The sequence below is a fragment of the Ostrea edulis genome, chromosome 5 (assembly GCF_947568905.1).
Source record: "Ostrea edulis chromosome 5, xbOstEdul1.1, whole genome shotgun sequence".
Lineage (NCBI taxonomy): Eukaryota > Metazoa > Mollusca > Bivalvia > Ostreida > Ostreidae > Ostrea > Ostrea edulis.
In genome coordinates, this window is record NC_079168.1 from 21115211 (window position 1) to 21129574 (window position 14364).

Consider the following 14364-nt stretch of genomic DNA (forward strand, 5'->3'; position numbering starts at 1 on the left):
CCCATGGCCCACATCGCTCACCTGAGTCACCTTGGCCTTGCTGTTGTACAGCTGTTAGATTCTATAAATAATTTTTAATATCTTAATTCCCATGAAAAATTTTAACCCCATATTGTGGTTTCAACCTAGCCCAAAAGGGTCATAACATAACTGTGTAAGGTCAAAAGTCAACGATTATGGTATGAAACGTAAAGTCTTGACATTAGGAATTTAAGTACAAAATATGAAAACCCTACCATAAACAGTTCCGGAGATATTGCCTAGGTTAATATTTTTCTTAAAAGTAGGTCAAAATCCAAGGTCAAGTTTACAATATCAGAAACTTTGGTGCCAAAAGAAAGGTTTTGTCACAAGGTATGCATAAATGAAATACAGATTTATCACTCTCCATTCAAAAGTTATCAGCAAGGTTTAAGTTTCGGTTAAAATTTTTAAATTTGGGTCAAACTCCATGGTCAAGGTCACAGGATCAAACATCATGGTATCAAATGTAAGGTCTGTCCATATACAAAATATGAAAGCCCTACCTATATAAATAGTTCGGGAGATATTGCCTAGGTTAAGTTTTCTTGAAGGTAGGTCAAGGTCACAGGGTTAAAACTTCGGTACCAAAACAAAGGTCTTGTCACAAAAAATGCACATAATATGACAGCCCTATCACTCACCATTCAAAATTTATAAGCAAGGTTAAAGTTTCCAACAGTCTGACTGGACAAAACAATATGCCCCTTAACTATAGTATTGGGAAATAAAAAAAAACTTGAATCCACACTACTCTAAAAAAATGTTTGCATTTTGGTATGATTAATTTAGTGTGGCCCTGCTTCTCTTGAAAAGAAATTGTATTAATCAATTTCCCGTATATACCCTGATCTCCCATTGTGGCCCCACCCTACCCCCAGGGCCCCTGAATTGAAAATCTTGAATTTACACAACCTGAATATGCTTGCATATCAATATGACTAATCATGGCTATGCTGTTCTTGAGAGAAGATTTTTTAAAGATGTGTCCTTTTATATTCCCATATAAAACTTTTATCCCCTAATGTGGCCCCATCCTACCCTCAGGGGTCATTATTTGAACAAACTAGAATTTCACTGCCTCTGCTACTTGCATATTAAAATGACTAATTACGGTCATTGTTGCTCTGGAGAAGAAGATTTTTAAAGATGCTTCCCTATACATTTCCAAGTAAACTTTGATCCTCTATTGTGGCCCCACCCTACTCCCAGGGGGATCACATTTTGAACAAACTTCAATCTGCACTACCTGGGGGTGCTTGCATATTAATATAACTAGTCGTGGCCCTCTTGTTCTTGAGAAGAAGATTTTTAAAGATATTTCCTATACATCCCCATGCAAAACTCTGATCTCCTATTGTGGCCCCATCCTACCCCCAGAGGCCATGGATTTAATGAAATCAAATCTACACTATGCCAGGAAGCTCTCCTGTAAATTTCAACTTTCCTGGCCCAGTGGTTCATGAGAAGAGTACTTTTAAATGCGTTTGCCTTTTCTGGGTTATCTCTCCTTCCACATGTTTATCTAAGTGTGTACCAGAATTAAAAGTACATGCGTTTTTTTGTCTATAAAACCCCCTATTCATAGTAAGAAATATCACTCTTCTCATAATTCATGCACATGAAGGGCCCATTATGGATATTTGCAAAAGCTGATCAAAGTAATAAATGTAAACTTAGTTACTACAGGCATTCCTCATCTCGCCTATTTTCTGCCCTTAATTTGTAATTTAAAAAAGCAATATCACATCTTTACCATATCAAGTACTCCAAGGGTAAGATATGCACTACCTTTAGAATCATCATAATATTGGAAAGTTCTGGAATGTGTTATTTCTATCACAATCATTAAAAGTGAATTAATTAAGACTGGGAATAGTATTACATGTCTACAGGCTTCATCACTCAACTGAGCCATATCAAGCAAGCACAGTCAATGCAGATTAAACAACACATTGACAAGGGAGAGGAGTACTAGTGGTAAGAAAATTGGTGGGGTTTTCCCCCAAATGATTGTAAACTCCCCAATATGTACTGTTATAATACATGTATTAAAAACTGAAGGGAATCCCTCATCCACACCAGATATCATTACCAATATTATTATTATATAACTAATTTTTAAACAAACATGCCTATAACAAATTCACACTTATTGCAAAATGATATTTATTTCCCTATAAGAGGAAAATAATGAAATCTGATTTCATATCAGCCAATCAAAATCCATACCAGCTAAACCCAAACCCTCAAGCAGTATCTGCACCAGGTATGGTGAATTGACATGCAACCTTGCGGGAGAAGAAGAAACATTTGTCTCAGCCAATCAAAATCCATGCCATCCTTATACATGTAGGAATTTGGATCACAGTGAAAAGAAACCACACTTCTGCAGATCCACTGCAGTATAAATCTGTACCAGATATGTTATACAGTTGTTCCAGTGAAGATTAACACATGTAACTATCTACAGAAGCTGATGTGAATTTCACAGACATCAGACACCAATTGGTGGCATCCTGGTCTTCAGCTAGGTGAGCCAAAAGTGTTTATTAATTAACTATGTATTAACTTCCTACACTGCCTAAGCCTATGGCCGACATGAGAAAATTAAATTGAATGTACCTTAATAACCTGACATGAAAGGTTAAAAGTCTAAAACAAAGAGAAAGCTACAGAAAAGCCATTGAACAGAAAACTGCTAAGATTTGCATGACTGGTACCTTTTGTGTAATGGAGGTCCATCAGATGCATCTCTAAGTTGTTCTTAAAGACCAGCTTGTTCCCATACTTTAAATACCTCACAACCTAAAAACAACACACAGAATGAATCCTTCAGACATCTAACAAAAACACAAACTACAGAGTCATTCTTCATCTTATTGCATATCCTTAAAGCAAATCCATGCAATATCACTCAATGTCTCAACTTTAACAAAATTGAATGTACTGCACGTGCTTCTGAGTCAATTTCAATATCTTATTACAACATGCTTTCTGTACATATTCATGTTGCTAGAATCAAATAATGAAGTATTCCCCCCTCCCCCTCATAAACACACATACATTGTAATAGAGTTTATGATTATGTATTCAAGAATAAAAAACGCTTCATACCTTTTTCATCTGTTGACTGATCTCCTCATAAAACTGGAGCAATTTTCTAAAAATATACCAGAAGTGAAGTGCATATAATTAATAGCACTCGATGGGTCAAATAAAAAAAACCCCAGAAAATATGAAGACTAACTGAACACAATAAAGACTACAGAAATGTGTCAATGCCCCCCCCCCCCCCCCCCCCCCCCCCCCCCAGCAGTCAGATAAAAAAATATAATGTACATGTATGTGTACTTCCTCATACTCAAAATTAGGCACAATTGGATTTGATGTATTTATGATTCAGCACTCGTTCTGTGTTTGATATTGATAGATAAATAAAGATTTTCTTTTCATATGTTAGTGCAAACATAAAGTAGGGCTTTTGTTTCACCGTTAAAACATGTTAAAATAAGAATCCCGATAAAATATGTACACATACAATAATCCAGGGTTGTGTGTATATTTCTAACAATAAAGAATAATTTTAGAGAAATGCCTTTGATTGGTATAATAACATACATTTATCATATAACGTATAATATACATAATAAGTATGGCAAACAAAAATCAATTATACGCCTCTCAACAGGACCAATACCCCACCCCACCCCCACCCACCCCCGTGGTACATTCAAACAGGATCAAAATACCAACTTAATTTGGACTCACTCTGAGAGCATAACTAATTACTTCCTTTCTGTTGAAAAAAAATGTTGTAATATTGAAGCAGTTCATATATATATTGTATATAAGACACATGGTATTACAATATATGAAGGACCAAACTCATACACGCACATTGCGATTCCCTGAAGATACTGTTGAGCATTAGACACTTGCAACCCATTTTCATTCTTCATCCAAAAGTCAGTAAGAAAAAGGGTAGCTCTAATGTCTTACTACATGTCTCATAATGTGAAAACCAGTCTACCTCACAATGTGACTGTCATTGTCAAAATAAACAGTACTTTCATTGACAGTCTTGTTAATAAATTATAAGATATTGATTACATGTGACATATACTTTTGACAATTATCTGATTAAAGTTCTAATTTTCAAAATTAAAATGACATGTCAAGTTAGCTCTAATTCTTCACAGATCTACATATGTAATCACACTTTTAGAAATGGTTCCTTTGTAATCATATGCAAGTACCTGCTATCAGGAGTGATGTAACTAATGGCAAAAGGCCTCACATATCCACGAGCATGGCGGTCGTATAAAGCAAAATGGTGTACCTAAAATATTGCATATCAGAAAAATTATATGAGAATTTGCAAATTTAATCTACAAAAGATAAAAGGTTTATCAAAGGTATCATAAATGTGAGGGTTGTTTATACAGTAAAACATGGTTACAGCAAACACTCTTATAATGAATGAATTCAAGCATACAGCAGTTTCCTTCCCTGCAGTTTTAAAAGATAATATTAACTTATTGGTTATAACTAATTACATTTATAACAAATCCAAATTGTTCGTCCCCAGCACTTTGTTATAAGTGTGTTACTGTACAAGTTTCAATCATAGGTTTAACTTATTGACATAATATCGGGAAATCTGCTCGCCCACAATCTTAGTGCAGTAAAGCGGAATAAGCTTACAAAGTCTGCATTCATGCACAGGCCAAGGGCAAGCATATTTCCCAATATTCAATACGCCGGTTTTGAAATACGAACTCTTCTGTGTAGGAGGTGTATTTAGTGGAACTTTGAATGACTAAGTGGGACAGAATGGACCTACAGTCAACGAGGAAGACGATGAAATGTAATAAAAGCGGCTTCTCATTTGATATGTGAATGTGGGAAATACAAAATAGTATCAAAACAAATGTTTTACTAAAGTGGAAAGATAAAAACAATGTCGTATTTGCAAGTAATATCTTAGATATGGTATTTATGAGCATCAAAATAACGTGATATGATAAGAATTCTATATGTATTTAATTACTCCCTAAATACTTATAACTTACTCAGTTTGTGTATCAGTCGAATTCAGGTGATCTAACAGTGTATGAGAAACTCACTGAGTACATTCACTTACGCTGTGATGAATATTAGTCCCACTCCCGCTTGTAAACAAATTGTTTCACACCTCACTATGTAAGAGAATTCTCCAAAGGGAAATAACTCGGGTGTATCTCGAAACCGGCGTATTAACAACCTTTTTACTACATGCTTTTCTAATTCAGCAATATGTAATTTTAGTTCTAAAAGTGCACATTTATCTACATTTTCAGAAGCATGCAGACATAGTGCTTCTGTCCACCATTATCATTTGTAAACAGACGCGATGTCGCAATAAGTATGCAAGTATAAGTTGCCCCTGGGCTTTTATAGTGCACATTATTCTATAGCTCAGTACAGTAACAGCTAGTAATGCACACTATATATAATCTATAGAAAAAATATCCAAATATGTACGGTAATACAATGTATAAATATAAATCAAAATAAACATAGTCTACTTCTAAAACATTTAATAATTTTATACTCTGATTTGTTATGAACAAAACGAAAGAACTAAAAATCTCACAAGTCAGAAAAGGCCCTGCAATAAATCTGAAAATCTCACAAGTCAGAAAAGACACTGTGATAAATCTGAAAATCAAAAAGGGTCTTCCAAAGGAAACATACAAGTTATTGCAATATGCAGCCATAAAAAGTGCAGACAGATGGACAGAGTGATTACAATAGGAATCAGAGCATTACATTTAAACTCTATACAAATCTTCTTAAATAATCTCAAGTTATTGTGTGCCAACCCCATAGAATGTCCTGTTATCCTATCAATATAAAATAATTCTAAGTCCCATAACTCTCTAAAAACAAAAGCCAATGATAAATCTGAAAATCAAAAGAGGTCTTCCTAGTTCTGCCTAATCGAACTGTTCATCATAAAAAAAAAAATCAAATTATGAAAATATTTCCAAGGAAACTTCAGTTATTACATACAATAGAGAGTGCTGACGGACAGAGTGATTACTATGGGGCACCTGTCATATGGTGAAGCCCTATACGTTTGAGAGAAAAACATTACAATATACTTACAAATGCAAACACATTGTCTTTAATCTCCGAAAACATAACTTGTGAATCTTCAATCAGGTGAAAACCTCTACAAGTACAAACAAGGAATTGTATTTGTTTACCAAATGTTGGTCAACATTATCTCATAGACTGTGTGTTTATAAAAATTAAATGATAAAAAAAGCATACTGTTTAGTAGTTGTCTGATGCTCAAGGGACATAATTCTGACAGAGAAATCTGTGATGTTGAAGTTGCTGGACCCACCTTTCGGAATGGTCATCTACAGAATTCAACGATAAAATTAAAAAAACAAAGTCAACCATCTGTATACTTTAATTAGCATGCATCTCAGAACTGTTGATTTTGCGGAAACAAGAAAAGGTGACAAAAACAAGACCAAAAAAAAAAAAATAAGAGGGACAGATATCAACGAGTCAGTCACATTACATCACAATACATCACGATACATCACATTATATCAAAAAACAAATTCAAGGATGGTCTCGTGGTTTTGTTATCTATAGTTGATAGCTGAAAAAATATAATTGTGATATAAAAAATTATCATAATACCCTCTCTACAAGTATACAACTATACATGTAATATACATATATTCTTGTAAATGTGTTACACTTACATATGTACATATACCTTTAATTATGTACATGATATTGTATCATTACATATACAGTAAAATATTATTACAGTGAGCATGTTTATAATGAATTTACGCTTACAGTGAAGTGATTTTCATTCTCCGAAGTTATAAATATATATATATATAATTCATAACGATTGCATCAAAATCGTTTTTCCACATCATTTCACTATAAGCGCGTCGTACTGTACATGTACCAACCACTTCTCTTGGTCCCTCTAGTTCAGAAAATTCAGCCACCAGAATGAAGTCCATGTCAAGGTGTGTTTCACTGGCAGACTGCCGGTTCCATGGGTGGGGAACCAGATTACTGGGGATAAGATACTCTTCTAAATCAAAGTTCCACCCATTGCTGGCCTTTGGTTCTTCATCTATGTACATATTGAATGGAAGGTCTGCCCCAAACATTTTTTTGGCAAAAATTTACTTTCCTATATATATAGAAAGAACTAACATTAATACAATATAAATTCTGATTGTTTTTTCTCTTAAAAACTCAAGTCTAACTCTACTCTTTCATTACAAGAAAACTGTTCTATATGAAAGAAAGCTTTTGATTGCCTAGTATGTAAGTGTGTAAATAAAGATTATACATTTACAGTATTACAGTAGTATCAAAGAATTTTCAATATAGTCAAACTCAATCTTTAATGTTTACACTGTCATTTTAAAGCATGCAATGACATCACAAGAACTTTCTATCTTTCTCTGAAAGGACTTAGCTTTTAAGCCCTTTCACAGCAAAATATAAAGGCCAAATCCTGGACTACATAAATATGTGATAATTAATGCACTAAAAGGACACTGCAGACTTCTCACAGTTTTTGTGAACTCCCAGTAGCAAATGACTAATACATAAAACACTTTGTAGTCTGTACCATACTCCCAGAGATCTCACTTCCGAATTCAACCATTACCAATATATTGCCACTGTGCAGCATTATAAATTCAAACATTACAGGAATTTAACACAGGAGAAACTATTTATCTACATGACATTTTTTTAGGTGCAGTTTTACACAAAACCTATCTGTACTGGCACATCCAGGTATCTTACATGAAAGTGGATACAATTCTGAAGACTTGAAGGAATCAATTGTAACACTGTGTGCAAATCTATATGAACTGCATGTGTTACAATCATAAGAATACAGGTCACATACATGTATGCATATAATCCGAGGTTCCTCCGATTCGCACCCCTGCTTAAATTATTGACTTATTAAATTTTAAATATTGTTAGGGAAGACCAGTTCAGATCACAGATGTCAATATGTAAGAGTCAGGGCAACAGTCAGATCAAGACCCAACAGCTAGATAATCATTCAACTAATTGTAGATTGCTTAAACATACTTCTTGATTAAGGATACAATAAAGATTGACGCTTAAATGTCATTAGTTTGGCAGTACGACATGATGTGTATATGAGCATGGTGAATTGTGAAACTTGAACAAGAATCCAACGGGCTGCCATCCTCACTCTAGAGCTCTACATGTCCAGCTACACACGTGTAATAAACTTGTTTGTTGTTATATCCATAATCTAAGAAACTAAAATCATAGACTAACTACCAAAAAACAGTATTTTTCTATCCTTCAACAGAAAAAAAAAAAAAAATTAAGAATTATTGATCAACATTAAAAATACAATAATTTACAAAATGTATATCCAACTGTATGCACAAATTTATGTTTTTATCAATATTTCCCTGTTCAAAAGTCGTCGAAGGAAATAAACAATATTACAGAGAGCTAATCCCAATGGACATGTAGTTTAAATTATTGTTATTTCATGGTAGATTTCTAATTTATTACAATATTTATATTCTATAATTTTATTTTTTGGCACCTTACTGGTGTTCAATTCCATCAAATTCATAATGCTACAGTAACAATTGTTATCTTGCTATTTACTTGCGTTACAATTTGCAGAACTGCAACACCAAGTCGGCATTAAGAGATGTACTAAGTCAGCCTAAAGTTTTGGCTAACTGTATTCGATCTCTTTTTCTTTAAAAATGACCCAAAAAACACACACACACAACAAAAACTAATGTTGGGGTGTAGGAGAGTGTCCATTACATTTACTCACATCTACAGTTTTGACGAGCATATTTTATGCAAGCCTAGCCATTAGAATTTATTCGTTGTGACTTTGCAGGATGCATAATTTGGAAGAGTCTGTGAACATGACCTGGTACTCTTCCACTAATGGCACTACACATGTTAATATGGAACATATGATATGGATAATTGACCATTGAAGTTCACCTTCATTAGTCTTCTGTATGAAAGAGCTACCAGTGGCGGATTTAGAGGGAGGCTTCCCCCTCCCCCCTTGCCATAAATTTACAGTGCATTGCTGGCATTTATAGATGAAAACTCCAGATTTGGCACCCAAAATAGCTGAGTATTTTGGCTTTTACAAGTCAACGTGGGACCCCCTTTACGGAAATCCTGGATCCGCCACTGGTTACACCTCATAAACCAGGACAAATGTTATTAGTATTTTAACAACATAAACTTGTTCAAGTCACTTTCATGATTTTACAATTCAAGAATGAAATAAATTCGAAAACAATTTACACGTTCATGTTAAAATGTTTAAACAGCTGGTAAATAAATATTTTTTTCGTAGATCGGACTCCCGATTGAATTTAGCATTGCTGTTTACAAGTATGTTACTTACCTAAAATTCAAAGATAACAATAACATAAATAATAAATATTTAACCCTCATGCATCTCTTGAGAGACCATTGTTATTGTTTTAAACGATCTTTCAACCGGAAGTGTAGAAATCCCCTACTTTCATTTTCATGGGTCCGTTCAGTACACAAAACTCCACACCGGCTGAACGAGAAGAAAATGTCAACGTCTGCGAAGTTAGTAAAGCGTGATTTTGGTTCGTTTCATGCTTCAAATGTACAAGACCTGATACATTTATCTGATGTAAGTAGTATGATAAGATGCTAGTGTCCGTGTTTTATGGACATAGGCCTATAGGCCTACAAAATATAACGCTATGTCTCTCTTTGCACACGAATGAGCAGAGAATTTTTAAAAATTTAATATACACACATTTCTTTAGACAAGTATGCCACTGAAATGAGAAAGCATTTACTGGATACTTAGGTTAAACAGTAACGTTTGCTGTTCATGATTATGCTTAGGTGCGTTCACTGCCGATGGTAACTGTTATTGCACTTTACATAGTGTATAGTTGGGGCGAGTCGCTATGGGAACGACTGTAATGATGTAGGCCGTGCACGGGATGCGCACACGGTCCAGTGATTGCGTGGGGACACCCGCACTTGACCAGTCACGATTGTGGTTGAAGTGGTATATAGTACAGATCCCACAGAGACCAAAAGAAGTCAGCCTCCCTCAAGTTTTTGGGTGTCATTTGATTGTATTTGACTTTTTAAAATTAAATTGCAATATCAGTAGCTTCTTTAATCAAATTTTCTCACTAAAACACATTTTTTATTTTGCTTTATGGATTGGTCCTTACACAATGTTGTTTCTACTCTTGGTTATGGCGACAGCACGGACGTTCCCAGCTTACCCCAGTAGATCCAACAGCCCTAGGAGGGGTGGGAGTCACCCCATGGGCATTTTGATGGGTGGAGGGGGTTTACTGCTCCATACTGGAGTGTGGTGCCAGCAAATATATTGTCATTTTACACAGGTATCACTATGCCAGAGAGGTCTGAGGCTTCTCAGAGTGCCCGCTACTTGTACATGTATGCATCCAAGTAGACCCTGGGGGAGGGGAATGCTGTTTAGTCTTGCAGGGAGTCTGTTTTAATGAGTTAGTTGTAAGGTCCCATGGTGAGACGGTGGACAAGTCAAAGGGGTTTGTGGTCTCGTCCTACAAGAGGAAGTCTTGACCTGGATACCCCTATCACATCTGTGAGAGGTGGGGGTAGTATGCCTTAGGCTTTGAGGAGGATCTTCTGGTAGGAGGGGGAGCCTGCTCCTTCAGCTAGGAATGCCTTGGATTGAACCCAAGTTGGGTGGTTGGAATGTTTCCAGTTTTCCACTCAAGGGTCTGCCCACGGCTGGGAGGGGTTCCAATGTTACCCATGGAGGAGTTCCAATGTTACCCATAGAGGGGTTCCAATGTTACCCATGGAGGGGTTCCAATGTTACCCATGGAGGGGTTCCAATGTTACCCATGGAGGGGTTCCAATGTTACCCATGCACTACCTACATGCGATGGTGATTACTAGTCCACTTGTGTTTCTTTGGAGTTTCGGGTGGTAATTGAGACCCCAAGTGCTCCTTGCAGATAGGGGATATTAGGTTCCCTGGTATAGGGGTGAGTTGGAACACACTCCCATGCCCAGTGCCTCAGAAGGGGTCACTACCTAGAGGTTTCACCCTATGCCAGTGGTGGACTTGAGGGGGGGGATGCAGCCGGGGCCCTCCCTGTAAAATTTGCAAATTTAAGGTAAATCGTGGTGTCTTGTTCAGTAAAATGTACTAAATGATAAAAGAAGCAATAATTTCTTCCACTCCCGGAGAAATAAATGGTAAAATCTTTTGATTTCTTGAATTACTATATTGGGAGAACTTAATTTTTTACAAAAACCCTTAAAATTTGCATCATTTTATTAATTTCACCTTATTAAAATGATAGAAAATAGTACAAATGACTAAATAGGTGACATATTTCAAGTCCTCTAAAACCCAGGAGCTTCCGGGGGCTTCGCCCCCTGGGCCCCCACCAGGGCTTTGCCCTGGACCTACTGGGGGCCTCAAGGCAACTCCCCAACCCCCTGCCTCATTAAGTGGCGCCCCCCGTAACCGCAATTCCTGGATCCTCCCCTGTATGCCCACCCACTATCCTCCCATAGTGAGATATCACCTGTGTATGATTTAGGGGTAGATGCCCCTAGGTCAGGTTTATACACTGACCACTCTCAGAGTTTAAAGAATAGGGCTCGCATTTCCATGACAACAAATCATGCGGGTTTGTATGATGCTGTGACTTCCATGTAATGGGGTATTGGAAGTTAGCCACTTGTCAACCATGACTGAACAACTCCCGTGGCGACACCCCTTGTTCAGCATGCTGCACTGTTCTATCGCGAATACCCTGCCTTACAGCCACAGGCGCCAGGGCACAAGACTCTTGATGTACCTAGACCAACCATACACCCATTTGATTCACCAGCTAAGCACCATTTCACACCCAGGACCCTTGGACACCACACCCAGTGTTGAGTGCAGGGATGATCACCTGTTGCTCCCCTAACTCAGGGGCATGGTGGACCATCAGATTCATGTCAACCATGGCCTGAACTTGGGTATGGTGAAGCATTCATTCAACAGTTACAGTACCCCAACTCAGAGCTATGGTGGACCATTCATGTCAACAGTAGCCCCAACCCAGAGCTGTGGTGGACCCCAGATGCCAAAAGTGGCTACCCAATCCAGAAGGGATGGGGGGAGTGGGATATGGGAATTTCTTCAGGCCCTGTGCAGCAGCACCAGAGCCAATTCCTTGGGCAACAGCTGTCCCCTACCTGTATGCCTTGACAGCCCCAGTTCACCGGTACCCCATACAGACAGCGTCATCATCAAACGTGTATGTCCCTCAGACTCATAGTAAGGCAAAATATAAAGATCTGCGTTATGACTGCAAGGCGAGTTGGAAATCATTTCTGATGATGTGTGTCAGACTGTCCCGCAGTCAACAGTGGACAGAAGATGAGCAACATGATCGCTTCTGCTTTTCTCTAGAGGGAGCCGCTAGTGACCTCTATACTCTGCTGCTGGAGACCTCGCCCAACCTCGGTCTCAGAGACATCCTGTGGAAATTTGACAAGAGGTTTGGGTCCTCAGCACCAGATATCATCCACCAGCTGAATTGCCAGTCTGCCCCCCAGTCAAGTGGCAAGATTTTGAGACAGTGGGTGGAGCACATCATCATGTTGGTACATGTAACCCGCCTGTTCCCGACTCTATCTAATGTTCATTCTCAAGCAATGACCCAACTGTGCTAGGGGACCATAGTGCAGGGCTCTGTGCTTTGGATGGTCATCCTAAAATGGTGGAGAAGTCTGTGGAATGGATGCAGTGTTTCCAGTCTTTTCACCACAGTTGGCCCCAAAGCCAAAAGTATGCCAAGTGGGGGCAGGACCCTTAACAAGACCGGGACTCCAGTAGTGACCTCAGGGATATATTGGATTGGACCAAATGCAATGCATGGAAGCTGCTCTGAGAGACAATAACAGGCCTCATGGGACTTTCCCGTTGGTACATTGTACCTTGCCCTATTTCACCCAGACTGAGAGAGGCAACCACAGAATGGGCTCCCCTGACATGTTTCAAGTGCGGGATAGATAGGCATTTCTGTAAGGAATTCACGGGCATCAGTAGTCAGGAAGCGCACAAGGAACTGACAGTACCTTCTACTAGCAACCTTGATCCCCTAGGGTGAAAAGTGGTAATTGGCCATCATCTCGAGCTAGTGATAGGTTTGACGGTTGCCGAGCGCCTACTAGTTAGGGGAAGCCCTCTCACCGCCAAGAATCATCTGGGGTGCCCCATGGAAGACTGTTGGTGTATTGTTCCCTGGGGGCGCAGAGGCAGATAGTCATACGACCTGGGGACCAGAAGCCCCTAACAGAAGAAAGAGAGATGTTACTAAATGAAATTAGAGCTTTTCAGTGTGTTTTAAGGAGCCAGAATGTTTATCCACTTTTGTTTTCTATGGATGATAGGGAAGAGGATATGAATCAAGGTAGCATCCCGTAGGTGGGGCTGGGTGAGTGGGAAAGAGGATCAGAAGAACCAGAGATGAGAGGGCTCAGGAACGATACCCCAGAAAGAGACTCCAGGGGAAGGTGATCATTGCATTACCATTAGTCAGACCCTCCACGGGATGTACTGTGCAGCTGTTGGTTCAGGAATTACCTGTGGAGGTCATGGTGGATATAAGGGTGGAGGTGAGCATGCTTAGGATGGAACAGTACTACTCATTTAGTTTCAAGTTCCCGATCAAGCGGCATATCACTCTGTTGCAAGGTGGTGCAGATGCCCTACTAATTGCGGGCCCATTCTCCATCTAAGTAGGGGAGAATGCCCATGATGTGGACCTGTATGTTGCTCCCTTGAAAGACCCCATGTTCCTTGGATTAAACTCCCTGCGAGGACACAGGGCGAAATTTGACCAGGAGCACAGTACTCTGTCTATGGTGGGAGAGGAGAAGCAGATGACCTTTCGGCAAAGTGGAACATTTGGATGAAGCTAGGGTGTTATTGGCTTGGATGGTGTGTGTCCCCGCCATTTCTGTAGCCTTATGTCCTTATCACTTCAGTAGGGAGTTGATAGACTGTATGATGGTACCTAGCATTGGGAGGTTCTGTAGATATCCCACACTTACCATGATAGTGGGAATTACTCCTTAGATCTGCCTGGTGAACCCTTCGAATCGAAATGTGACGTTGCAGGAAGGGAGTGTACTGAGTGTTGCAGTTGGGACTGGGCCCCATGATCATGTGCTTTACATGAACAGGGAAGTTCAATCTCTGGCAGATGG

At 38.6% G+C, this 14364-nt stretch overlaps 2 protein-coding genes across 3 annotated transcripts in view; one reads left to right on the top strand and one right to left on the bottom strand.

Moving 5' to 3' along the window:
- Positions 1-9648, bottom strand: part of LOC125650492 (guanine nucleotide exchange protein SMCR8-like) — a 27741-nt gene extending 18093 nt beyond the window's left edge. The window contains exons 1-7 of the mRNA XM_048878853.2: positions 9503-9648; positions 7014-7243; positions 6343-6434; positions 6175-6241; positions 4281-4363; positions 3139-3184; positions 2745-2829 (exon numbers count right to left, since the gene is read on the bottom strand). Coding sequence (XP_048734810.1) covers positions 2745-2829; positions 3139-3184; positions 4281-4363; positions 6175-6241; positions 6343-6434; positions 7014-7220 — 580 coding nt within the window. The 5' untranslated portion in view covers positions 7221-7243; positions 9503-9648. The remainder of the gene's footprint in view (positions 1-2744; positions 2830-3138; positions 3185-4280; positions 4364-6174; positions 6242-6342; positions 6435-7013; positions 7244-9502) is intronic.
- The window catches only part of LOC125650493 (uncharacterized), a 26450-nt gene continuing 21701 nt past the window's right edge, over positions 9616-14364 (top strand). For both annotated transcript variants that reach the window (XM_056164405.1, XM_048878855.2), the window contains exon 1: positions 9616-9763. In XM_056164405.1, coding sequence (XP_056020380.1) covers positions 9680-9763 — 84 coding nt within the window. In that variant the 5' untranslated portion in view covers positions 9616-9679. The remainder of the gene's footprint in view (positions 9764-14364) is intronic.